At 40.8% G+C, this 26450-nt stretch overlaps 2 protein-coding genes across 3 annotated transcripts; both read right to left on the bottom strand.

Moving 5' to 3' along the window:
* Positions 1-3282: 3282 nt before the first annotated feature.
* Positions 3283-8978, bottom strand: LOC132574714 (myelin P2 protein-like). Of its 2 annotated transcripts, XM_060242949.1 has the most exons (4): positions 8732-8908; positions 5704-5876; positions 4970-5071; positions 3283-3535 (listed from the first exon to the last, which is right to left on the bottom strand). In XM_060242949.1, the coding sequence occupies exons 1-4, from the start codon at positions 8802-8804 to the stop codon at positions 3485-3487; spliced, it is 399 nt and encodes a 132-aa protein (XP_060098932.1). In that variant the 5' UTR covers positions 8805-8908; the 3' UTR covers positions 3283-3484. The 2 variants fall into 2 exon arrangements, with proteins under 2 accessions (XP_060098932.1, XP_060098933.1); XM_060242950.1 differs by lacking the exon at positions 4970-5071 and having other exon boundaries at positions 8732-8978.
* Positions 8979-19096: 10118 nt separating this feature from the next.
* On the bottom strand, positions 19097-24179 carry LOC132575113 (fatty acid-binding protein, adipocyte-like). The gene is made up of 4 exons (XM_060243582.1): positions 23598-24179; positions 21571-21743; positions 20577-20678; positions 19097-19329 (listed from the first exon to the last, which is right to left on the bottom strand). Exons 1-4 carry the CDS (start codon positions 23668-23670, stop codon positions 19279-19281), a joined length of 399 nt encoding a protein of 132 aa, XP_060099565.1. The 5' UTR covers positions 23671-24179; the 3' UTR covers positions 19097-19278.
* Between the last annotated feature and the right edge of the window lie 2271 nt (positions 24180-26450).

Here is a 26450-nt window from a genome sequence, read left to right as displayed (position 1 = left end):
AAACAATGCAAAAGGGACTGGGCTCTCTGGCTTACTCTCTCACACATGCAGCTCTGCCTCCTTGCCCTGCTCCCTGCAGCTTTATTCTGTGATTTAAAGGCACACACCTTCCAAAACAGAAGCAGTTTGCAAGCTTCTAACCTTGCCTGAGATCTAAAGGCACATCTTGACTGTTGGGGTGGGGCTTCCTCCCACCAGCCAGCTGGTTGGTGGTGGGGAAGAGCCTGCAGAACCATCATGGGAAGTGGCAAGCCTATAATGTTCCAGGGTTGCTAATTTTTAAACTGGTCCTTCCTGCTGTCTGTTTAATATCAGTTTGATATTAGTCGGTATCAGTCTATCAGATATCAGTCTGTACTCAATTATCAGGTAATATTATTCATGCCATCAAAAAATTCAGCTGTCCATTTCTGCTCATTAAGCCTCCATTAAAGGGACAGAACTATGTTTTCTTGTCATCTAAGCAAGTTATATGATTATATGTACCATTGGCCCTATGAGGGAAGTCTAAAATAAGATTTATTTATTTATTTACATTTTATTTATATCCCACCCATTCCATACAGACTCAAGGTGGCTTGATATGATAAAACTGTGATTATGTTAAACTGAAGAAATCATTAAAGATCTTAGTTTGGCAAGTTACAAAACTGTGCTCTGCCCTATTAAAGAGCTGTTGACCCATTAGAGCAGGGGTCCCCAATGGTTTTGAGCCTGTGGGCAACTTTGGAATTCTGACTCAGGGCAGTGGATACAACCACAAAATGGCTGCTGCAGGGGTAGAGTCATATGTGCAAAGGAAGCAGGGGAGGAGGAGTGATTTTTAAAAATACATTGTGAAAGAGGAATGAAGGATAATAAAATCAGCACTGTGGTGATAGCTGCTCCTAAAAGTGTTATTTTAATCAGATCTCCAATCAGACCAATCAGAAGTGTTGCTGGGAAAGAGTGCCACTTGACCCTTCCCACTTTCTAAAAATACTTGGTGAGTCTCAAGAAAGGTGCTGACATGCACCATGGTACCCACAGGCACCACACTGGGAAACCCTGAGAGAGGGGGGAAAGTTGTGAGCGGAACACCAGAGCAGTAACATGCCTTTGTTACATTAGACATGCATAAATCCCATTCTGTTGAAGCACAGGACAGCCAAAAGGCCTTTTTAGGAAATGAGATTTCAGAACCACCTCTTCCTCAGTTCTCTTAACGTTAGTCAAGATGAGAGGTTTAAAGTTCAAATAAATGCTGCTTAGGCATTAATGTGATACACCACAAACCTCATCTGTTTTTGTCATTTGTGCTATCAGCTCAACTGCATTTTTCCTGTTCTGGAAAAAAAAAACCCTCCCAGATTCCATGGTACCCTTTCTAATGATTGTTTTTCTATATAGATCATGCCAGACCAATCTGTAAGAGGGGAGCTATTTTTCTTGCCTCCAGGACATTGTAAAACACTTTAAAAGAGTCCAGAAATGAATATAAACAAGAAAAACATTTAAGTGATTGAGTATAGACAATTTAGTAAAACAGAGTCTCATAAATTTGATTATTTACACATGGGAAAAAATTAACCAAAAATGCCTCCTCAGAAACTCAGGTGGCTTTGACTATTTAAACAAACTCTAGACTGTGGATATTTCTATTCCAGAACAAACCCCCCTCTCTCTCCCCCATCCTGGTGGATGATGCTCCTTTCTTGAAATGAATTCTGTTTGGAAAGGAGATGTAGGGTATTTTTACATTCAGTTTGATCCAGAGTTTTAGTCTTAAAATCACCTGCCACTGTTCTGCTTTAATTATTTTCCTTTTTACATTTAAGCGTTTCAATTTGGGGGGGGGGGGGAGTGTGTGTCTCTGATCAGAGGGCAGCTGGAATACCAATTCCTAGTTAAATGTATACGATTGCTTGGAAATCGTGTCAACACTGCAAAGACAATACAAATTTAAATTACTAGATGAGGCAAGCAATGCTATGTAAAAATTTCAAGTGCTGTCAGTTCTCATGCAAATTACTGCACCTTGTGGTGGCTTTTGGAGGAGTCTTTTTTAAAACGCATGAAAACTTCTACAATACAAGTTTGAAATGCCTGTAGAGAAAAGACCAAACCAAAACTAGTGTGGAGAAAAACGTTGCAGGAGCAGCTCCAAAACTCATCTCACTGAAACAAATGTAGATGCTTCGGACAGCAATGATTCAAAAATGTTATGAAAACATTAGGTAATGTAAAAGGTGAGTTTCCAATGCAGTGATAGAGAGTCGCAAACTGCCAGTGTAAAAACACCCGTCGTTTGGCCCCTGCTTTAAGAAGGCATAGTATGGCTCTCTTCTTTGTAACTGAATGTAGGTCATAAATAATACATTCCTTCTCCCGCCTCACCCCGCTGGATCAGAATAATGGTCCATCTAGTCCTCCTGTGTTCTGTTTCCCACAGTGGTCAACCAGATATCCTGAAAGGCCTAAAAGCAGAACACAGATAGCAAAGTTTTCACTATATATGGTCCACAGAAACTGGCACTCAGAAGAACACTACTTCTGAGAATATTCCATAAACGTACCATGCCCTCTGAGCATGCCTCCATTTAGCCATCATAGCTAGGGTTACCACCTCTAGGTTGAGAAGTACCTGGAGATTTGGGGGCTGAGCTTGTGGAGGTCAGAGTTTGGGGAGGGAAGGGAACTCAGCAGGGTATAATGCATAGAGTCCACCTTCCAAAGCAGCCATTTTCTCCAAGGGAACTGATATCTATTGTGTGGAGATCAGTTGTAATTCTGAAAGATCTCCAGCTACTACCTGGAGGCAGCAAACCAAAGAGAATCATGGAAAGAAGAGTATATAAAAAAAAGATGTGAAAATTAACTAACATAGGACACCATGAATATTTTAACAAATTATGAAAATTCTATTTTAGTGCAATATAAGTATAGATAGAAATGGTCACTCATACATAATACAGATCAGTACATATCCAATCCATAATACAAAGTCCATATCCATTCATTATAATTCAGTCCAGTTAAACGTAGGCCCACCTTCTGTTCTTCCTGTTCTATCTCTTTAATAGAACAGAGTGCTTGTATAATCCCAATTCAAAATAAAGTTGATTTATAAATCCAGGAGTAGTCTTATCTCCTTAACTTATATCCTTAACCTGGAGGCTGGCAACCTTAGTCATAGCTGTTGATGGACTGAACCTCTGTCTTGAGACAATGCAGTTTTACCACGGAAAATATTGAAGGATCAGTTCTAAAACATTGCCACACTGTGAAATAACATACCTCTGATTCTTACATTGGTAAGCATTTAGTGAATCACAAATACTCTCACACTACTTGTACAGTGAGTTTTGAAATACATGTTTATAGCATAGATGCCTCTTAGTAAAACAAGGTAAGAGAGACAAAAGAATGGATGATCTTATTTTCTCCACAGAAATAATATGGTTCTGAGGACCTAAATTTAATCTACTGGACACAGGGAGATTCCTCACATTCTCTCATAGACTCGTCTGCAGGTGACTCCTTTCATGATGCATTCCTAAAGCATAGAAAAAGATAATTTGGGATATCTGAATTAGTTTTATCTAATGCCTACTAAAGAAAGATGTACTAGATCCATTATCCTAAAAAAATATTTGTTTTTAGTCTGTAAAGAGAACACAGTCCATCTGCAAGTAGTACAAGAGACCATTGTCAAGCCTGATACTGCCTTATATTGTGTGTTGCAGCTAGTTGTTGCATTTGGGTTTCCAGATTGGTATTTATTTATTTTTACATTTTTATCCCTGAAATACTTTTAATTAGTGTCTCAGATTTGATGTTAAACCAGGTGGTTAGAAACCTCAATGTGGTGTGGGGAATACAGTGTTGAACTACAGCCTGGAAAACCAGGGCTCAAGTTCCTGCTCAGCCATGAAGCACCTATCACTTTCAGTCAGTGAGATCTGGAAATGTGGTGAACTGGTTGCCCAAAGTAAACAGGATGAATGGAGAGTAGTCCTAACCCTAACATGTGAAGCAGTCATAATTATTTCTTTTGGGAGCTGATAGGACACAATTGCTAGCTTTTGGCTCCCTTTTCAACAGATAGCCAGTTTGGTGAAACTAAGCATTTATGTAGCATCTGCTAGCATATCTAAATCCTCAGATCAGCCTTTAGTAGAAAGGTTAGTATTTTGATCCCACCCAAAGTCACAAGCACAGACTTTTTTGGGGCGACAACTAACGCTACTCCTAGTCAGGATTTGTATGAAAGAGGGCATGTATCCTAAAGACAGACATTTAAAAGTAGCCTATCTTGATCCATCTTTAATTGAATGTCATTAGCATTGTTTAATTTTGGATGTTTAATAATGAATGTTTGCTTCTTCTGAAATGTATGACTATGATTAGAGTGCACAATACTGTTAAAAATGTTGAACACAGTCATTTAAATCTCATGAATTGCAATAGATGAGTTAGAACCTAACTATATGTTATGTTTTCTTCACTTTCACCCTTGAGCTGCATAAGTTCAGTGCTGGAAGCTTAATTTTCAGCCACACATGGCTCCAATTTGAACCAGTGCCACAAAGTGTGGCGGAAAACTGTGATCAAGCCTCCCAAAGCTTTTTTTTTTTTTGAGCAGGAACGTGCAGGAACGCAGTCCCGGCTGGCTTGGCACCAGGGGGTGTGGCTTAATATGCAAATAAATTCCTGCTGGGATTTTTTGTAGAAAAAGCCCTCTGTGAAACAATGCTGACATCAGGGGGTGTGGCCTAATATGCAAATGAATTCCTGCTGGACTTTTTCTACCAAAAAAGCCCTGAAGCCTCCTCCCATTACCTTGTTCTGATCTGAATCAGCCCTGGGGAACCACTATTTGCCCCCTTGTGCAAAGTTATAGGCAGCCCATCAGTACATGTATTTTTCTAAACAGGGAAAAGTTGGGAAAATGGTACATTTCCAATGTCACTAAAAGATGTTGACTTACCACCACCATTTTCCCATCAACTAGTTTTCTTCTTATGGTTGACTCCTTGCCATTCCACTTCTGTACTTGAACCAATGAACCTTTGTCTAAGGTTATGATTGTCTGCAGAGACCCAAATAATAAATCAATATCTGATTGTCATCACTTGACCTTTGATATATTAAAAGCCAGAGCCAGGGAAGCTGTTTAAATGAGGGAGTAGGGTTGTTTACATTCCCCTGTGTTTCAAAATTCTCTTGATTTCCACAGGCCTCTACTCACTGGAAAGTTTCCTAAAAAATTGACATCCCTGTCTGTTATTCATTTGGGGGAAATGCAAACATTTTGATGTATGACAGACAGTTATGAACTATTAAAAAGGCCAATAGACTAATAGATATATACTCCAAAGGCACAAATTCCTTTGATAAAGAAGAGGACGGCTCTTTGATTAGTATGGATGACACGGCTGTGAAAATATTACAAGGTAATCACAACAAATGCTCTTATGATACATAATGTTTTTGTAATTTATCTTGCAGAGAATCTCTTTCTCAGCCACCACCACCATCACTTTTCCGGCAAGTTTCACAAGGTTTATTGCCTTTCCGAATGCTATATCACGTGATTCCAGTTTGGAGCAGGCCATGTGCTTTGCTGATCTGAGGTATGATGGTACTCTTCAAAGAAAGAGAATGCTTCTCACTTAGACCATCTGGCCAAGCTACAAAAAATTAGAAAAGACTAGCCCTCACCTTGGTTTTCCTGTTATCAGCAGTGGTTTCTTCAAATTCCTGGCCCAACTTAAAAGTGATCTCTGTGTTTTTGAAGGCGCTTTCTGTTCGGATGGTTACCACATCACCCTTCATGCTGATTATGACCTTAGGCCTTGCCAGGCTGCCAAGTTTCCGAGTAGCCAGCCCCACACCTACAATTAGACACAAAAAACCATTGCTAGATACTAGAGGGCAGGGGTGGCCAAACTGCGGCTCTGGAGTCGCATGTGGCTCTTTCAGACATTTTGTGTGGCTCTTGAAGTCCCCACCAACCTGTCCGCCAACTCAGAGAAGGCATTTAAAATCTCTTTAAATCACTCTCTAAGCCAGGCCAGCTGATGGCTTGGAGAATACATTTAAAGTTAAAGTTGCTTTCTTTCCACCTCTCCCTCTTCTCTCCCCATCTATTTTTTCCTTCCTGCCTGCCTGCCCTCAAACATCTGACATTTATGTCTTGTGGCTCTCGGACATCTGACATTTATTCTATGTGGCTCTTATGTTAAGCAAGTTTGGCCACCCCTGCTATAGGACAAAAAAATCTTGACTGCATTGTACACATTACAAAGCTCATGGGATTAGGAATATATCTGAAAATTAGAGGAGATATAGCAATTAGTTACAAATGTCTTGCACAGACATACAGTTTAATAGACAACTTATTAGGGCTTCTCATGTTATTTCTTAAATAACAAAGCTGCAGTTCTCTGAGCTGCACTGGTGGTTAAAAAGACAAGCAAATGCAGTCCCAGAAAATCAGTGTATCACTGAAGTCAGTGGAAACAAATTTGAGACATTTCATATATGGCATTTTTTCCTAGAACTTAAGTCTAATTCATACATGTATGCATTTTACTTATAGTGCCATCCTCTGCAGAGTTATACCCTTTGAAGCCTGCTGACTTCGATTGACTTAGAACAAAGGATGTACCTAGGTTTAGGAGTGCACTTTGATTATTTGATTTCCCATCCTTGAATATTCAGAACTTGGTGATTCACTGCTGTATGTCTGAATTGATTGTATTGAAAATCATTCCACTTGATATGGGCTGAGGCTCCTCCTCCTTTGAGAAGTGCCTCCAAGTCTGCCCAGGAGAGGGGACACCCAACACCCTGGAGTAATTTCAATTTGTGATTATCAATCTGTGATGTCTCATTCACACATACAAATGATAAATTTAATGTTGCCATTCATTGTGACTCACCTCCTTCAATAACCTCCATTTGGGAATAAGCACATGCCCCCTTGTACATGAAGTAAAGCATAAGAATTCCTTTGCTTGTGAATAAACTGATCTGAATGTAAATGCATGTGAACTGCACATTTCTAATTTGAACTCTGATTTCTTTTTAAAAAACACAAGTGTTGCAACCTACTTCATATGTGATGGTGTTCATATTTTCTCCTACATAGAGTTATTTTAGTTGCATTATCTTTGCCTGAATCTATGTGCATCACTGTAACTTTTGAGGGCATGCATTTAAAACATAATGTGAAATTAGGTTTATCAGCAAGGCCAATAAGTGACAGGAATTACTTTTCTTTCAACTATTTCAGACAGTATGTCATGTTAAAATAATTCCAGAGAGTAATTCTGGATGTGTTAATGTGATGCAGCAAAATTAAACAGGAGTCTAGTGACAATTTGAAGACAAACAAAAGTTTTATTGCCGCATAAACTACTACATTTTAAATGGATTTACTCCAAGGCTTCAGTAAACAGAGTGAATTCATGGAAGGGAATGTTTCCATCTTTCTTTAATGTTCACCACGACACTGCTAAGAAGGTGGGGGGTGGGGAGGGACTTTCAGATTATACCAGGTGACATGTGGGGGAACAAGATTTGGAAATGCACCAAAATTGCTCCCCTAACTTTTCTGCAAACAGAGCAAGTGGAGACTGTGGGGATGATCGCAGCCAATTTCCCTGTTTTTGCTGCTGCCTCCTATATAGTGTGTTATATCTTCAGTAGCCGCTTTTATGGTCCTTCAGCAGACGGTGAATTGACAAAACCCACTTCTTTTAACTCACTTCATTCACAGAATCCCTGGATCCAGCCTATTATCTTTTTAAAGTATCTGAGGAAATCTGCAACATGTAGGAAAATAAATACCTTTGGCAATGCTAATCTTCAATCTATTCCAATAATTTTTCAAATTGTATTTCTTTGGTAAAACTACTATTCAGCTTTGTATTTCAAGCATTTATCAGTTAAAGGGGTTCAAGGACCATGTTAAGGCCCAGAAGAAAATAGCACTTACAGGAATAATTCCTTACAATAAGTGCAATGTTGAAAACAAATGCTGTTAGCATAATCACAATAGGTTTGCTCAGCTGTGTTAAAGAAACAAAACTGCAAACAACGCTTTGCCTAATGTGTCCGCCTAATATTGTGTCTGTCCAGTTTTTGAGGAAGAAAACAAATTAATTAATTAACAGATCAGCAAAATTGTGACCATTGTACTGTTAAAAAAGGTAAAGGTAGTCCCCTGTGCAAGCACCAGTCATTTTCGACTCTGGGGTGACGTTGCTTTCACAACATTTTCACAGCAGACTTTTTACGGGATCGTTTGCCATTGCCTTCCCCAGTCATCTACACTTTCCCCCCACAAGCTGGTACTCACTTTACCGACTTCGGAAGGATGGAAGACTGAGTCAACCTGGAGCCGGCTATCTGAACCAGCTTCCGCTGGGATCGAACTCAGGTCATGAGCAGAGGGCTCCGACTGCAGTACTGCAGCTTTTACCACTCCGCGCCATGGGGCTGGTAAATTGTGCTATTACTAGTAGGTAAAATTTCCCATTAAACAAGAAAACAAATATTTATTTCTCATCCATAGTTAAAAGAAAGCAAAGGCCTGGAGCACTGTTACATCAGAAATAAAAACTTCTCTGACCTCCCCCAACATTTTAGTATTCTTACATTAAAAGCAAACTGACTGAGAAGCCACAGCATATGAGAGAAAAGGATGGTGGAAATAGCAGCCTTCAAGTAAAAAATGTCTCACCCAGTTCTTTCATGTAATCATCAAAGTTTTCACTAGAGACCAGTTTCCAGGACCCCACAAATTTGTTGCACATTTTGCAGGTTTGGCTAAGCAGCACCCTCGCTGGAGAAGAGCAGTGATGGGGTCAGATGCAGGAAGATTATGTGAGCCGCTCTCATCTTAGTGGTGTCTTTTAAAAAGATGTCCCAGACATTTGTTGCTTAGAGCCGGCCAATGCAATGGGACAACGTCAGAGGCCAACAATGAGCACCTTGTCTCAACTCCCGAGCCATTCATGCCAGTCTCAAGGCTAGCAGCATTGAGCCTGCCACTGCCGCCTCTGCTATGAAATAAGGCAGAACAGACCAGAGGGTGTTATGGGTACCAGGATATGTATTTTCTGCTAGCATGCCAGAAAAATTATCTGACACACAATGCTATCGTGGTGCCTCCTTAAAACAAGTTTTTGTCCTTAGCGCTATTATGTATTTGCATGTAAAGGCCTTGCCTGTGTTCAGAATGCAAAGAAATATTGTATTGCCCACAGGAAATGACAGAAGAAATAAGGTGAAAAAAATGATAGCATAAAATATTGTGGTGTTTAATTAGTGGCAAGACTGGATTTTCAAAAATGTAACTTGAATTGGCCAAGGGTCCCTTTCTATTGCCATCTGGGATTGCAGCAGGTGGATTTTTTTTTTTATCAACTATGCTCACTCATCAGATTTTCACTTCACACTTTCCCCAAGGAGTACATGGTTCTTTGTCCCTCCATTTCATCTTCACAACAATACTATTGGGTAAGTTAGGTTGAAAGAGAAGAAGTGGTGCAAAATCTCCCAATAAACTGTGTGTCTGAATGGCAAATTTGAACCAAGATCTCTCAAGTCCCAGCCTGAAATGTTAACCATGAAACCAGACTGGCTCTCCCATGCTGTAGGTACTTCTATTGTCTTGTCTGTCAACTGCCATGCATTTAAGACCAAAAATTGTATGTGCATTTTAAAGAGCTTTAATTGTCCTACAACAATCATCATCAAGTGCATGACCAGATTATACTTTTGCAGCTTCAAATATCACACTTCCTCTAGCTAACATATAGGAAGACACTTTCACATCTTTCTGTCCTTTCCTACAACTTGACTTGGAGGCAACTTAACAGGAATCTTTCTAACCCATCCACTTTAATATCCCTGTTCTCTGCTTGTTCAGTAAAACTGAATTGCAGATAATGTGTTAATTTTGTTTTTAAAAGTTATTGCTGTATACATACTTTCATTTTGGAATCCCAATCCCACAATCTCCACTTTTAAGAAGTAGCAGCCATGGCAACAGGAAAAGGAGGCAGATAAGAGGGAAAGGAGAAGTTTTCACTAGCTTGTCCCAAAAAGAAGACCATTCTCCCAAGAAAGCTGTGGCACCACCTGCCGGGGCCTGGCTGATTCCCTCCCCATTTCTAGAAAGGAGAAGGGCACAAACCACACAGGTCCTGATACACAAAGAAGTAAAACACCTAGCAAAAGGCAAGGAAGGCCAGAATCTCCTTGACCACCTGTTAATTAATCAGCTGCATATAAAGCCAGCCTAGGTATATCCATACCGGTTTATGAGTACAATACAAGAGAAGCTTTGGAGTGTCCTTGATGTGAGTTTAATAAATATGACTTCTGTATTCAGGAACTTACTGCCTGACTCTCTCTATGTCTCCCTCACCTTTGAGGAAAAGCCCTACCGGGTCAGAGTGGATTAGGGCAGAGGTCTTATCATCCTTTCAGGTCATTTGTACTGGGCCTGGGCTCATTTTGCATTGACATAAGGGGCTCAATTGTATCTTCTTGGAGATTGCAGGGAAGGAGTTTGGACTCACAAAGGGGTGAGAAAGCAGGGGAGATAAAATACCTTGGCCTAGACAGAGAGAGATCCAGTTTGGCTGATTCTGTCTCAAGGGTGGAGCTCTAACACCTGCGTTCCATCTTGAGAACATCCATGGGCATGGAGAGCAAAGGGCTGACTGCCTGGACAAAGACTCCAAGATAATGGCAAGCTTTTAGAACACTGTAACTTCTAAATCAAAGAGGACAAGACCAGATAGGGCAGGGGTGGCCAACAGTAGCTCTCCAGATGTTTTTTGCCTACAACTCCCATCAGCCCCAGGGATGATGGGAGTTGTAGGCAAAAACATCTGGAGAGCTATCATTGGTCACCCCATGGACAGGGCTGAGAGACAAAGGATCTTTCCTTTGTATTTCTTGTACATTTGCTGCTGTACAGTGAATATGTGTGTGGACTTTTTACTTTAAATAAATTCATTACAATTTTAAATGTGATGGTTGTTCTCCATACCAGTGGAGAGCCAGTTTGGTGTAGTGGTTAAGTGTGCGGACTCTTATCTGGGAGAACCGGGTTTGATTCCCCACTCCTCCACTTGCACCTGCTAGCATGGCCTTGGGTCAGCCATAGCTCTGGCAGAGGTTGTCCTTGAAAGGGCAGCTGCTGTGAGAGCCCTCTCCAGCCCCACCCACCTCACAGAGTGTCTGTTGTGGGGGAGGAAGGTAAAGGAGATTGTGAGCCACTCTGAGACTCTTCAGAGTGGAGGGCGGGATATAAATCCAATATCTTCTTCTTCAATACCACTTAGACCTGCATCATTCAAACATGTTACTTAAAATGGGCACTGGGGAAGAGAGGCAGCCAGTTGCTAAACAGCTGTTCCCCTGGGAGTCACAAGTTCAGCAAGGCATCACTGTGGTAACTAGATCTCAGGTAGTTAGAGATGCAGGCGCTAGGCAGAACCGTAGAATAGCAATGCAGAAGGCAAGGTAGGGTTTAACATGTCAGAGTAGTATCTGGGAAACCCAGGTTTGAATCACCACTGCCATGGGAGCTTGTTGGGTGAGTTCTGGCCCATTACACATTCTCAGCGAAACCTACCTCACAGGGTTGTTGTGAGAATAAAATGGAGAAGATCTGCTTTGAGTCCCCTTTGGGGAGAAAGATAGGATATAAATCAAGTAAATAAATAAAGGCACAAGTACTGCCCACCTTGGTGGATAATTCCTAAAATAGCCAATTGGTGGCAGCATACCAAAAAAGAAGCAAGAGAGAAGACCCTCTGAGGATTGGGTGAGCTAGGATTGTGGTCTATTGCTGGACCCAGACCTGAGACAGTCTTGCCTCAGAGGGTGAACAGAGTGGCATTCATAGGTCAGTGGAGCTGTTCTGTGGCACTTCCTATGGTGTCTTCTTACGGATCCTACCAGTTTTCCCTCTAGTGAAAAAGGCAGGAGCAGGACCTTTCTGATAATCAGTAAAGCTATGGTAGCATGGATCCCATGTGAACAAAAAATGCGCAGGGCTACAGTGAAGAGGGGAAATGGAAGAGATCAAGTGGAAATGTTGATAGAATCCAACCCAAAGTTTCTTTTTTGATATAGAACCAGAGGTTGTAAGCACAAAAACTTAAATTACAAGTTGTTTGTTTATTTGTTTTTAATAGAATATTGTTTCACTGAGCAGAAGATCAGTATCACAGCTCAAACAAAAGAGAGCTCCAGTGTATCCACAGTCATTCTCTTCTCTGAGTAATGCAGGGAAAAGGCCAAATGAGAGCAATATACTTGCCAAGATTACCATTAGCTTCCTAAAATCACATGATTTTTAAATGATTCAATAGGATAAAGGTTTTGGACAATGATTAAATTTTGCTTTGTGTGTATTTCTGGAAAAAGCTTGCTACCTAACTCCCTAAGAAGCAATGTAGTATAGTGGTGAGGATTTGGGACAAAAATATGGGGGGCTAACATTTGTATCTCTGCTCAGAAGTGCACTGTTTGACCTTGGGCAGTCACTGTCCCTCAGCTGAACCTCTCTCCAAGTATTGTTGTGAGAAGAAAAGGGAAAAGAACCAAGTAAGCTGCCAGGAGCCCTTTGGAGGAAAGGTAAAATTTAAAAAGTAACATTTAAAAACTTGTACCTTGCCTCCACCCATGGCTCAAGGCTGTTTATAAATTCAAATTTAAAAGATAAAAATGCAATACACCTCCAAATATCCCTGTATATCACCAGTATGGGGTTTTTGTTTTTTTGTTTTTTGAGATGACAAAGGGCGTTTTCGCACTCACGTTCAGCCGGCGTGACCCCCCTCTTCACCACGCAGGATCTGCGCGGATTTCGCACTAAATGCCGCGGAGCAGCCGGAAGAGCCGGAAACTCCCGTCGCAAAAGCCGCGCAAACGGAAACTGCTTTTTGGCGGTTTACGTTTGAGCGGCTTTTGCGCCGGGAGTTTCCGGCTCTTCCGGCTGCTCCGCGGCATTTAGTGCGAAATCCGCGCAGATCCTGTGTGGTGAAGAGGGGGGTTGCGCCAGCTGAACGTGAGTGCGAAAACACCCAAAGAGGTCAAATTGCTCTGTTTGTATGGATAAAAGCACCAAGTCACTTCCAGCCTGCACCTGTCTGCCCAAGGACACAAACTGGCATGTGCAGAGTTGCTAGTTTGTGCTCCGAAAAGTGGGGCAGATCTGTGAGAGTAAGATACACACAGGTAAAAAAATTTTGCTGTTGCCTTTATAGTTTTGTGGTGTGTATAGAAAGGAGTAAAAGCCTAGGGATGATATTGAGGTGGCTTCCACTCCCTTCCAAAGTCATCTGCTGGAGATTGAAGAAGAGCTTTTATACCCTGTTTTCCTCTAATTTAAGAAGTCTTAAAGTGGCTTACAATCACATTCCCTTTCACTCCCCACAACAGGCACCTTGTGGGCAGGTGGGATTAAGAGAGTTCTGAGAGAATAATGACTAGCCTAAGGGCACCCAGCAGATTTCGTGTTGAAAGAAAGGAAAGGTCCCCTGTGCAAGCACAAGTCATTTCCGACTCTGGGGTGACATTGCTTTCACGTTTTCGTGGCAGACTTTTTACAGGGTGGTTTGCCATTGCCTTCTCCAGACATCTACACTTTCCCCCCAACAAGCTGGGTACTCATTTTACCGACCTCAGAAGGATGGAAGGCTGAGTCAACCTCAAGCCGGCTACCTGAAAACCCAGCTACCGCCGGTGATCAAACTTAGGTCATGAATGGCATTTAGGACTGCAGTACTGCAGCTTTAACACTCTGTGCCATGGTGCTCTCTTCATGTTGAAGAGTGGGGAATAAAACCTGGTTCTCCAGACTAGAGACCATTGCTCTTAACCATAATACCATGTTGGCTCTCAAATACCACTTGCAGATCAATAAATGTTGTATAAAGCATTCCCTTATTTTGAGAAGTGTGCTTTGCAGCCCGATGATGCAAGAAATGGGCATGGTCAGATTTTCCCTTTCTAAAGTCAGTCTCTTCAGGACCCAAGACAGAAGAGTCTTTAGCCCATCTTTCCATTTTTAGTAGATGAACAGCATATAATTTGCCTAACACAGATAAGAGTAATTGGACAGTAATTTGCAGGTATACCCTTTCTTGTGGATTGGTGTAACAGTACCCTGCCTTCATTAGTAAAGGTATATTCCCAGATACATCTATCTCCATGAATAGTTTAGCAGGCATTGAGCCCCACCAGGAAGAGTCATCTTTAAGCAACTCAGGAAGGATGTAATCTGGTCCAGGAGCCTTGCCAGCCTTTAGGCAATTTATTCATAGGATTATCTCATCCATAGTTACAGGTTGCCAAAGAAAGCCAGATTCATAGAGGGGGAACTGACCAAAAGGTCATTAAATAGGTTATTAAAATGTTCCTCCCAAACGGGAAATTTGATAATTTGGTTCTTGGGCATTTTGGAGTAAAAGCTGCAGACAAATCTGTACCCATTTTAACAGTTTGTGATGTTAAGAGATGCACTGCTGTGAGGAAAACCCCCCTTACAGAACCTCGTAATCACCAGCTTGGTTGCCAGAGCACCTGGAGAAGTGACTCACACATGTCTGGCCAGAGAGTGTGGCCTATCCAGGGGCAAAAGGGACTTATGCAGTACTAGCAGCCATAACGCTACTAAGGCACTCTAGACCAGTACAAGAGTGCCCACCAGAAGTACGGAAGACTTCCCATCGTTCTGTATGACATCCATCTCAGCCAGGGAGCAGAAGAGACTGTGCCGCCAGGAGCTATACAGGCGAATGGTTTTGAAGCACTGACCATAGAATCCACTGTGGAGGGCTAACACCACACGCAGCCATCTTCCTACCAGGCCTGACTCCATTCCTGCGAAGCGGATGGCTCACGTACTCGCCAGATGTCACCTGTGCCTGCAAGCAACCTACCCACTCCAGGAGTGGTTAATCGTCCAACCGCCACTTTCTTTGTTTGACGGAACTCAAGACAAAGACTAGTGCCAAGGAAAAGACAGAAGAAGAGGAAGACCATCTTCAGCCAGAGCCAAGTTCCTTTGTACAAACTGGGTATTACTTAGGCCATGATTTGACTCTCTATTGTCACCCTTTTAGATAAGTCTAATAGTCCTAAGTATCTCCCCACCCAAGTAATCTCTCTATTCTTCTTCCCAACTGTCATTTTGGAGCCTTCCCTTGGTCCATTTCAACCTAAAAGTTAACTCAGGTATCCAGGATCGAAGCAAGTTAACTCAGGTATCCAGGATCGAAGCAAGTCCATTGGTCAAGAGCAAGCATCCAATTAGGTGCCACCAATGAACTTTCTATTGGTTGTCGCAGTAGTCCAGCTCTTATGGTCACTGCGAAACCTCCCCTTTTTGGAAGGTCATGCATCAGCTGACCACCTTCCTCCTCCCTCGTACCTCCCATCCTCTAAGGGCTCAAGGGAGTCCTTATAATCTGTGGACTAGCTACCCACAGGTGTGCTTCTATCAGTATCCCAATTCCGCTGCATAGATCCATCCCTGATTCCTGATCAGTTTCGGGTCCCTTCTCCCACTTCCTCGCTTATCACCATTGGAGCCTTTCTTGAAGACTACGATCGGTAAATATCGCCCTGTTTGTCTACCAATGTGTTTCCCTATCTCTTTATCTATTTTTCTTAGGACTGTGTGTATGATTTTATGAGTATTTTATCTTGTATGGAAGCATATATTTTTCTTAATAAATTTTAATGTGTTTTACTTAATTAAGAGTCCCTAATATTTTTAAGCATAACTTTCTGGACGTGGAATCCTGTATATACAGGTAAAAGATCCTGAGTGAGCCAGGTGCCCACCTGACAATTCCCCATCCTCGTTTTGAGGGCATTTTGGCTTACACTGGTGCTCTGAATGTCACAAATAGTTAGATTTGGAGGAGATAAATGGATCTAGCCATAAACTGCATATGATGATCTTGCCTCTTCCCTCTCTCCCATTTCTCCTTACTTTTTTGCTGAAAAGCGCCTATATCTATTTTTTTCTTATTTGTCTATAGCTGTCCCATCCAGTTGCTTTAATACATATATTTGGATGCTGGCCCAGCCCAGAGAACTGGGAGAAGAGACAAAACCGCCTTGTTATATTTGACTTCTGAAATGACACGAGAAGCTTTTGAAAGTTCAAAATAAACAAAATGTTTAATTTAGAAGAGAAAAGGTCAGGTGGAATCAAGGGTAGGATGTATGAGGTGAACTGATAATAAAACTGAGGTAATGTTGTAATCACACTAACTCCAGATAATTTGTTGCCAACAAGTAAGTGTTTCTGGTATTCAAAAAGGTCTTTTAAAACTTTGAGGAGAGAGGCTTTCTTTTAGTTTCTGCTTACACACTCAGGCATAGGTTTCTGAGTTTCACTGACTCTTGAAGTCTAGAAAGGCAAGTTCCTGAAATCTTTCTATGTACACAGACTAGGGATCACTCTTCTTAAAAGAGCTATCTCCCTCTTCACTGGGCAGGGATTACTTCGCTTTACTATAAGGAATTTCCCTTTTTGGCTTTAATGGGAATCCTCTCATTCCTTTTGCCTCCTTCCCAGTCCACAGTCAGTACTCTCTTCTTCAACTGTCAGTTCCCAACTGTCATTTCTTAACTGATGCTCTTCACAGAATTCCATTTGAACAGCCTGCCATTCAAAGGTTCTCAGACTTTGTTAGGCATTAACCCCTGACAATCTGTCACACTGCCTTTTAAAGAAAATCCATAACCAAGAAATCTAGGCAGCCCCTTAAGTAAAACATGAGCATCATCTCATACTTTCAAAGCTCTTGTCCCATAAAATATTTTAATGAGAATCAGAGCAGCAGCTAAGTCAGTGAAAATTACCTGAGACAATCTCGAGCTTTGAATTTTGATGTCTGCCAATTAATTGCAAAAGGCTGCTGACTGCTCAATTTGAGTTACTCAAGACATGAAAGTAATTCAGTTAGCGATGAGCAACCGCCATGCTTATGTTCTTCAGATAATAAAGCTAGTAGCAGGATGCATAAACAACTTAAGAGAGCCTGGCCAGACAACAGGTGAGACCAGCTCTTCATTGCATTGTATAGATCAGTTTAGGCAGAGGAGATTAAGCCAAACATGTATCATAGGAACTGCAGGGCTTGCTCACTCCCCTGACAGAGTTTGATACTTTATAGTTGGCATGAGCTATGCCAAGCAGATTGGACATTGCTAGTCAGACCAATGCTATGACACTGACATTGTGCCAGCATGCTATACCTAGCTTATAGGATGCTTATGAAGGTAAAATGGCAGGACCAAGTGCCATTATTTCATCTATACTCCACCTTTCTCCCAAATGGGGACCAAAGTGGCTTGCATCATTCTCTTTGCCTCCATTTTAACCCGTAAGGTAGATCAAGATGGGTAGCCAAGCTAGTCTGTCTGTAGTAGCAGAAAACAAAGAATCCAGTAGCATCTGAAAGACTAACAAAATTTGTGATAGGGTATGAACTTTCATGAGTCACTGCTCAAGGTAAAGCTGAGAGTGTGTGACTGGTCCAAGTTGACCCCGTGAGCTTATATGCAGAGCTGGTTTTGAGACCCAAGTATCTCAAGTCATTGTCTGGCATTCTGACCACTACGCCATACCAGTGGCGGACTGGGTCTAAAACTACTGGTTGCCAGGAGATAAAGAACTTCTATTATATTGGAACTTTTATTATGATAATTTCAAGCTACTAAAGGTCATGATCATTTAGAACATATTGTTTAAGGGCCCCCACTTGCCATCAGGCAAGCTGACTCCCTGCCCAGTCCACCACTGCCCCATACTGAAAGAGAATTCTTGTTTATCATCTGCTACATCAGGGGAAAGGCCATGGCCCAGTGTTAAAAGATGTGCAGTCCAGTCCTTGGCATCTCTAGTGAAGAGGATCAGATGCAAAAGAACTTGACTTAAGACCTTGACAAGCCACTGCTTGTCAGAGTAGGTGAGATGGACCTTGATAAACCAAAGCTCTGATTCCCGCCCAATATTTTCATTGTTACTTTATGCCTTTGCAAGTTTGTAGCTCTGGTTTTTATTGCTTTAATAATATGTTGCTATTGTTTGGTTTCTTTTTAAAATGTGCTTTATTATGTTTTAATGTGTTAGCCACCTTGGTGGCCCTTGTGAGGGCAAAGAGGCAAGATATATTGTAATTAAACAAGATTAAAATTGTTATCCAAGGGTACAGCAGGAAAAAAAGATACTAGAACTATGGTCTCCACATGGGGGTGAGTGAAGACAGCAGCAGTGTAGGGCAGTAAAATGTACACATCCCTTCCAGAAGGCATGCTAATGTGTTTGAACTATGTTCTCCCCGACCGACACATAAAAAGATCTGAGTAAAGATCAGAGAACTGGGTCTGAAACACCCAGCCAAGCTGACCGAGAGTCTTAAAAGCTGAACTTGTCCAAAGAGATATTAACTGTCAAGTATGGATAGTCTTCCAGAATTCATCCCATAAGAAATGGCTTCAAAATATAACATGCTTCTTTCCTTGAGGAAATTCTGCATCTTTTAAAAATTCAAATTGTATTTTGTCATAAGCTACTTTGGGTCCCCAGTGGTGAGAACAGCAAGGTCATATTGAGGACAGAGAAAACCTGGAAACCGGATGAGTATAGAACATCCTGCATAACCAGGAAAAAAAACACACTTCAGTATGGAAGACAAGACAAAAAGAGACCTATGTGGGAACACCCAGTTTTCTTTATAGCATAAATGCAAAGCAAAGGATACTACTAGCTTGTGGAAAGAGAAGAAATAAGCAAATTTCTACTTTAGCTCTAATAAGGTCATTCTGCCATTTTTAGCTGGATCATTTTGATATGCCTAAAAATACTAAGCTGTACAGTCTTGAAGATCTTTCAAGTTTGTGGAACAGAGAAGTACAACTAGAGCAATTACATTAGGTTTTCACTTTGCTGTTAGAGAGCAGGTTAGCAAAACTTGTCAGATCCCACAAAGAGAACCTGAAATTCTTCCTTGAGCATCCTTTCTGCATCTTTCATAAAGTATAAAGTGAGACCAAGCTCAGCTTTTCCCCAAAGGTGAACATTTTATTGAATAACCACAATACTTCAGATGATGCACCAACTGTGTTAGAGTTGGCTAGTAATCAAGTCAGTTCTCGGAAGCAATTAGCCTTGCAGGGTTCTCACTCTGTGAACTGAGCTTTATCTTCCACTTCAAGGTCCTAGTCATCAGGTGGCAAGAGCCTTCATGCTTTTTCATAGACCCTGGTGGAGACAACATTGTTCATAGTACACTCCTAAAAGGGAAAAACCCACAAGAACAGGAGTATCAGTACAAGAGAGTTTGGAGTCAGCAACAGAACTCTTCAAAAGAAAACAGCTCTGGATTTCAGTTGTACATATGAAAGCATTGCAGTTGAAACTTAATGCTATTTTCAAAAGGGCCAGCTTGAATTATACACCCTGTTTTCTTGGTTGGAAACTAAGAACTTTCACAACTGCATTGTGAGGCAATAAGGGCATCAGTACTCCAATCTCACAGGGCTGTAGTAGTCACGCTGAATGGCTGTATAATGATGTGACAACAGCACTTAGCACATACACAAATAAATGGAATAAGCTGAGCACAGAAGAACCTGGTATTCAGGCTTTCCTTAATCCGAGTCTTGCCAGTATACAGTATCATCTTATCAAGTTGCTGGATCCACCCTTATTTGGTAAACTGTGCCCAAGGTGGATCCTTTGCAAGCATGGACATGTACTTTGTTCTGCAGGAAATTTGGTTGCATCTAGTAACTAACATCTCTGGCTAAGAAACCTGGGGCTAGTTCACACACACAAGCAAGCCAAATGGAGGAAGACAGACCAAGCCAAGCTGCACCATGGCCATCATCCCCACCATCATGACATGGCCTTTTCTGCCAGGTCCAATTAAGACATGCTGAGGTCCAAAGTGATGTCAAATTAACAGAGCCCATGGCATTACCAAAACAAATTAGTTAATTCAGTATTATTTTTTTTAAAAAAAAAATAGACTCCCAACTTGCTTCTTATGCAGTTCATGCATAAATCTACTTCTGCATAAATCTACTACTGCTTTTTTGCTTCAAATGCAAAGGAGCACTACATCTGTGGAAGATGCACATTACAATGTAGTGTTCCATGTTTCCTTTAGGACAAAAATGGTCAGGGCTTTTTGTGTGTAGAAAAAGCCCAGAAGGAACTCATTTGCATATTAAGCCACACCCCTGACATCACCATTGTTTTAGACAGGGCTTTGCAGGAACTTATTTGCATATTGGGCCACACCCCCTGACACTAAGCCAGCCAGAATGGCATTCCTGCTCAAAAAAGCCCTGAAAATGGTGCATATTCAAGTGCTTTAAAGAACCTTTCAGTGCGTTGGATATAAGTACTTGTCTAGTGTATACCATAAAGTCAGCTTGACTGCACTGTACATTTGCTTCCATTTTCACCCCTTCTTGTATTAGTTCGGAATTTTGACATTAGTCCACAGAGCTCCTGAAAAACAAAGTGAACTCACCACAATCAGCTTTCCATCAGCTATCTTTCTGTTAATTGTGGTCTGTTTCCCATCCCATTTCTGCAACTGATTGAGAGATCCATTGTCTAGCGTCACAAGACTCTGTTAAGAGAAGAGACCAATTATTCTTTCATCAGGGGACCATGCTTGGTTAGGACACCCACCTACCAAATACACCAAAATATGATTGAAATATACCCTGAAAAAGCAAGAGTTATCTAAACTGACAAGCCATAACTCCAGCTACCATTCCATCATGCGGTGGTGGGGAAACAAATGCCACACACTAGACAAAAGCTGACTTCTGATTGGCCTGTTGCAGGTTTGGGTAATGCATGAAGAGACTCCAGAAGAATTTAATTTTTCAATTTATACCCCACCCTATCCCACAAGCAAAGGATATGCTAGGAGGGATATAAGAAGGATATAAACCTACTACTGCCTGGTAAAAATGAAGGTGAATACTAGGCAGAAGGAATGCTGATCAAAATTACAAAGAGGAGAGCAGATTGGAGGTGGTGGTGGCGTGAGGGAGCGGTGGCTAAAAGCCTAGGCAGAATTATTTAGCTATGTAGATCTGTTGACTGTCCTTTGGTCAGTTGCTTAGTAAGACACTGGACCTGTAAATCAACATTTGACCCATGGGCAGGATTTAAACCAGGCGTAATTGCTGGAACAGCATATTGCCCTTGCTTTAGATTCATATGGATTATCACTCTGTATAGTCACTAATTTAAGATACCAGATTAAAAGACTGGACATGCAGGCCATCATGAGGCCCAGCAACTTCTTATCAGATTTCCAAGGCCTGCCAGAGCAAAGATCTGGTACACACTTGGTTAAGGTGACTAAAATCTTCACCTGGATCTTCCGCTCAAGTTTAGCATACCTCCAGGCACCTTTAAGTTACACTAGTATTTAGCGCTAGTCCCTCTTGAAGTACAAACACACAAACCGCCACGGTAATAGCTTTAAGACACAGTACAGGACTAACCTTTACTTTCCTATCATCTGCTGTTGTCTCATCAAACTCTTCTCCCACTTTGAAGCTAATCTCCGTGTTCTTGAAAGTGCTCTCTGTTCTGATGGTCATAACATCCCCATTGCAACTGATAATGACATTGGGCTTGGCAACACCAGCCATCTTCCTATTAGCAAACCCCACACCTAGAAACAAAGATCATCATTAGATTCTCACACTTGCCTCATCATCTCCTCTCTTGCTATATCAGTAATGACACAGCTCATCATACTGTAAGCACAGCTTCATCTTTGCCATGAAAAATCCAACAGCAGTGTAGAAGTAGCAAAGAGATTTAAAGCCCAACACTGAATGCAGAAGAACATGGAGAACAAGCTGTTAGTCAACTGTTTCTCCCAGTGAGGATGAAGTCCCACCAGAACAAGTAGCTGGAGAGGAGATATTTTTAAAAGGAAACGTGAGGAGTAGAATGTGCCATATCTCAATCCCGCATATTTCAAATACTCCTACTTTGGCTAGATCAGGTACGTTTCTTCTTGACATTAGCACCTTTTTGAGTTTTCATTCCACCTTTGCTGTACCTCATGACAAATATATGGTAAACCAGATAATATACATGTAAATGACTGATTTAATTAATGAAGGACATCATTCTGAGGGCAAATATTGTGCAGCTATCTGTAAAAATCAATGGGGTCACCCTGGCAGTAGCCAGAAAAAACAACGTTCATTCATCTGAAGAGCCACTTTAAGGTACTTGAAACAGCACCTGATTCCAGGCAATAAAGTAATTGCTTGAGGTGGGAAGGGCGCAATTAAACCAGCGGAGTAACTTAGCTTCTGCCAACATTGAAGAAACAAGTTGCAGACTTGGAAGGAGTGAGAAAGATTTAGAATGCTTTTATGCAAAAACAGCCAACCTTGTCCTAGTATGCAGTTTTAATTATTTTTATTAATGTAAAGCTAGAAAAACTCAGGGATAAGATGATGTGCAATGCTACCTTAAAAGCTCTCTTTGTACCACAGTGGGATGTAACACACATGTGCAGGGTGAAACTGAACAGCCCTTCAGATCATTAACATAAAATGAGTACTGTCCAAAAGAATTCAGAACTCTGAATTCAGGCCTCTATACTGCAATAGGTAATTCATTAAGATACCAGCTTCCCCTTAACAGCTAAAGCCACCCACATTCCTCAAGTAAACACTCCAAATTGAAGAAAGTTGTGAGGGACTCCGCCTCACATTCTTGAAGGACTTAAACTTGGTAATTATTCTGCACAGTAATACCAATATAGTTTGAACAGCCGCTGGCCACACATGTTATTGCGTTCTCAGCACTCTCTTGTTTGGCATTTCTGAGCAAGGAAAGATTCACTGAAGCATTTTTAAATAAGTGAATTTTGACAGGACATATTACATTGACATTAATCTGTAAAGTTAAGCATGCTGTTATACAATTCAATATCACATTGACATTAATCAGTAAAGTTAAGCATGCTGTTATACAATTCAAGTTCTATAGAGGAAGCATAATCCCTAGTAAGCACATATGTGGTTATTCAAATGTAGAAACCTAAAAATTTAACATAATTAAGAAGCATGTACAGAATTAGCAACAAGTCTAACAAGAAATTAGGGCCAGTCTCCAGGAAGGGCTGGAATTGTCTCAGGATTACAAATGATCCAAGGCTGCAGAGATCTTTTTTTCTGGAGAAAACGGCTCAACTCTCTCCCTAAATTCAGCCCCCCACAGATACAATCCCCAGGATTTTTTCCCTAGGATAACTAAACAGCAACATTCTACTTCTTCTAATTCACTACAAAAACAAACAAAATTCTTTTCTAGTCAAGGTAAACAGCTGTGGAATTATGCAGCAGCTACATTTGTCATAGAAAGTGAAGAATTTAAGAATACAAAAAACTTGTTTTGGTAGTGAAATAGCAAAACCCCAGTTCTCTAAAAGGGGGAAAAGACTAAAATAAAGTGAAAGATCACCATTATCTAATCAAATAAAGCCACGAACAACATTACTTACCAAGCTCTTTCATGTAATCATCAAAGTTCTCACTAGAAACCAGCTTCCATGTTCCCAAAAACTGCTCACACATTGTAGCTTATTAACTAAGCACCTTTCCTAAACACTCCAGAGGAACACCACCACTCTTCTCACTCACTAAGGATGACTTTAAAAAGAAGCCTTGCCATGTGATGCTCTAGGATTAGCCAATAGCAACAGAGGCTATCTGGGACTCCAATTACCAGTTTTTCCTTGTTCCTCAGTAGGTCATAGTGCGATTAGCCTTTTGCATTTGTTGGCACAGTAGAGTACTGTATTGTCAGCACTTACAGATTTGCTATGGCAATTATGTTACATTTATCAAATGTGTTATCTGGCTGGAAAGAAATATCTTTGATCATGATCCTTTACCACACACAAGATCATACATCTTTTGAAGTCTGCATTCATTGACCAGCAAGGTCTGATCCCATCCATGATTGCATGTTTACACTGACTAAAATGATCAGAATTTTTTGGGTATATATATTCACTGAAACAGTTATCCCCACTTCTCTTTACCTGTCTTATGATTAATCTAAATGTGGCTAATAAGACAGTATTGGGTATTCAGTGAGCTTGAGTATATACCCTTGAGATAACAATGGAACAATCGCGAAAGTCAATTAAGCATCAACAGCAGTCACTTGTAAAGGTATATAAGCACAATTACTTAAGTAACAACAAGTGACTTTTACGTTCTCTCCTAAAATACTGAAACTTGCAGGTAATAGATTCAGGACAACAGACCAAAAGTTTGTAATTGATCACCCAATGTATACTTAATGTATGTAATTCACTGCCACAGTATCTATTGATCACCACAACCTTATATAGCTTTTAGATTTATGGAGGCAATATTATGAACAATCTCTGATTTTTTTTGTTACACAATTACATCTCACTTTATTTCCTGTATGTCATAGTTCATTATTCCATGCCCCCCCTTCATATAAATTGCACTTCATTGTATCTCACATGGGATCTAGCCCATAAAAGCTTATGCTGAAACAAAATCTTCCAGGTAACATTACATTCATGTTGATTTTTGCTATGCCACATTACTCTTTTGAAATTCTTATAACTGGTTGCTGTCCTGGGCAGTTCAGTAGAACATCCATGTGCAGGAGCAGTATGCCTTGGAATACTAGTTGTGAGAGGCTAAAAGCAGGGGGAGACTTTGAACTCTGATGTCCCACTTGTGGGTTTTCCAGATCATCTGGCTGTGCAGTGTGGAAAACAGGATGCTGGATTCAATCGGCCATTGGCCTGTTTCAGCAGAACTCTTAAATCCTGTCAGATTCTAGCCTGTGCTAACTCTAAGCAAGTATGTTATTACAAATGCTTACTAAAATTAAAAAGATCCTGGACATGCCTTTTAATAGGAAACAATGAAGCCCCTAAAAATGGATCTTCTGTCAACTAGCAGCTAGAAGCCTGCAGACAAAATACTTTCTTAGTAGTATACATATAAATCCTTAAACAATAATAAACGTACAGGCCTAAACAACAGATTCTTGAAGCAAGCAAGAAGCAGCAGTCAACTACTCATAGTAGAGTCAGTGAGCTACTCCAGAGTATATGGATTAAAGACTGTGAATTAAAACTTCAGAGCTGCCAAGGTGTGGACCATGAATCATGAATGATTACTATAGGGAGAACAGGTGTTCTCATGGATTGCAAAATTATTTAAGTGCCATAGGTGTACCCTGTAAACCACAGTAGTCCTGAGAATTAAATGACTGTAATCAACTCTGAAATTAGCAATTCCTGAGTTTGGACTATTACAGTCTGTAGGCATACTTATTAGTAGACAGCTTCAGAGTGACAATTTTGAGCCGATTGACCCAACAGTTGCCAACAGAAAAAATCCTGCCCTATTCCTTTAATAGTTTAATGAGCAGAAAATGGGCATTTAAAATACCATCACCTGGTAACTGCTGACAGTTCAGATAGTGAGAAGGACCAGTTTAAAAGTTGCCAAGCCTAGCCCTAAGTTTCTTGGAAGGAAGCTGGGATAAAGATGGAATAAATAAGTAATAAATCAAATAAACTCACAGTATGTTTTTATATTTATTTAAAAGACCTAGATAAAGATTTTTCTCATGCAATTATGTTAACTTTAGTTATACCCCTGAATATCAGGGTCAGACTGAGGGAGATCTAAGCAGATTAGAGGATGTTATTTACCAGGTGATGTTATGTACCCCCATGCTATGAAATTTTTCAGCTGTCCATTTCCACACATTGTGCCTCTATTAAAGGGACAAAACATTTTTCTCCAGGCTTGCTGGCAACCCCAAAAGCATCTTTTAGATATGTCAGTGGGTTTAGTTGTTTTTTTAAGGCTGACAACAGATGTCAAAAGGCAATGGGGAAACAGTGTGGGAACATGCATGTGCAAAACATTTGAAATACCATTTATTATTTTATTTTGTTCATTTATGTCCCCCTTTTCTCCCTAATGGGGGCCCAAAACAGTTTGTATTCCCCTTCCTCCATTTGGTCCTTGAAACACCCTGTGTAGTGGGCTGAGAGAATATGACTGACCCAAGGGTACCCATTGAACTTCCATGGTACGAGAGATTTGAACCTGGGTCTCCCAGATATTAGTCCAAAACTACTGCTCAATAAAAAGCTAGGGTTTCTTAAAAAATATTGTGAGAGTGCTGCTTACCATTCATAATTAAATGTCAGTTTGCACACAGGTGATATTCAGTTGGAATGCTGGTACATCACTTGAACCTCTTGCTCATTTTAGAAAGGAGAAGGTCCATCTGAACTTTTCTGGCTTTTGCCTCTCTTGCTGTCCCTCCCCCCACCTTATAATTT

This window comes from Heteronotia binoei, chromosome 7 (assembly GCF_032191835.1).
Source record: "Heteronotia binoei isolate CCM8104 ecotype False Entrance Well chromosome 7, APGP_CSIRO_Hbin_v1, whole genome shotgun sequence".
Lineage (NCBI taxonomy): Eukaryota > Metazoa > Chordata > Lepidosauria > Squamata > Gekkonidae > Heteronotia > Heteronotia binoei.
Note: the sequence above shows the minus strand (reverse complement) of the source record. Positions and strands in the feature narration are given on the sequence as shown.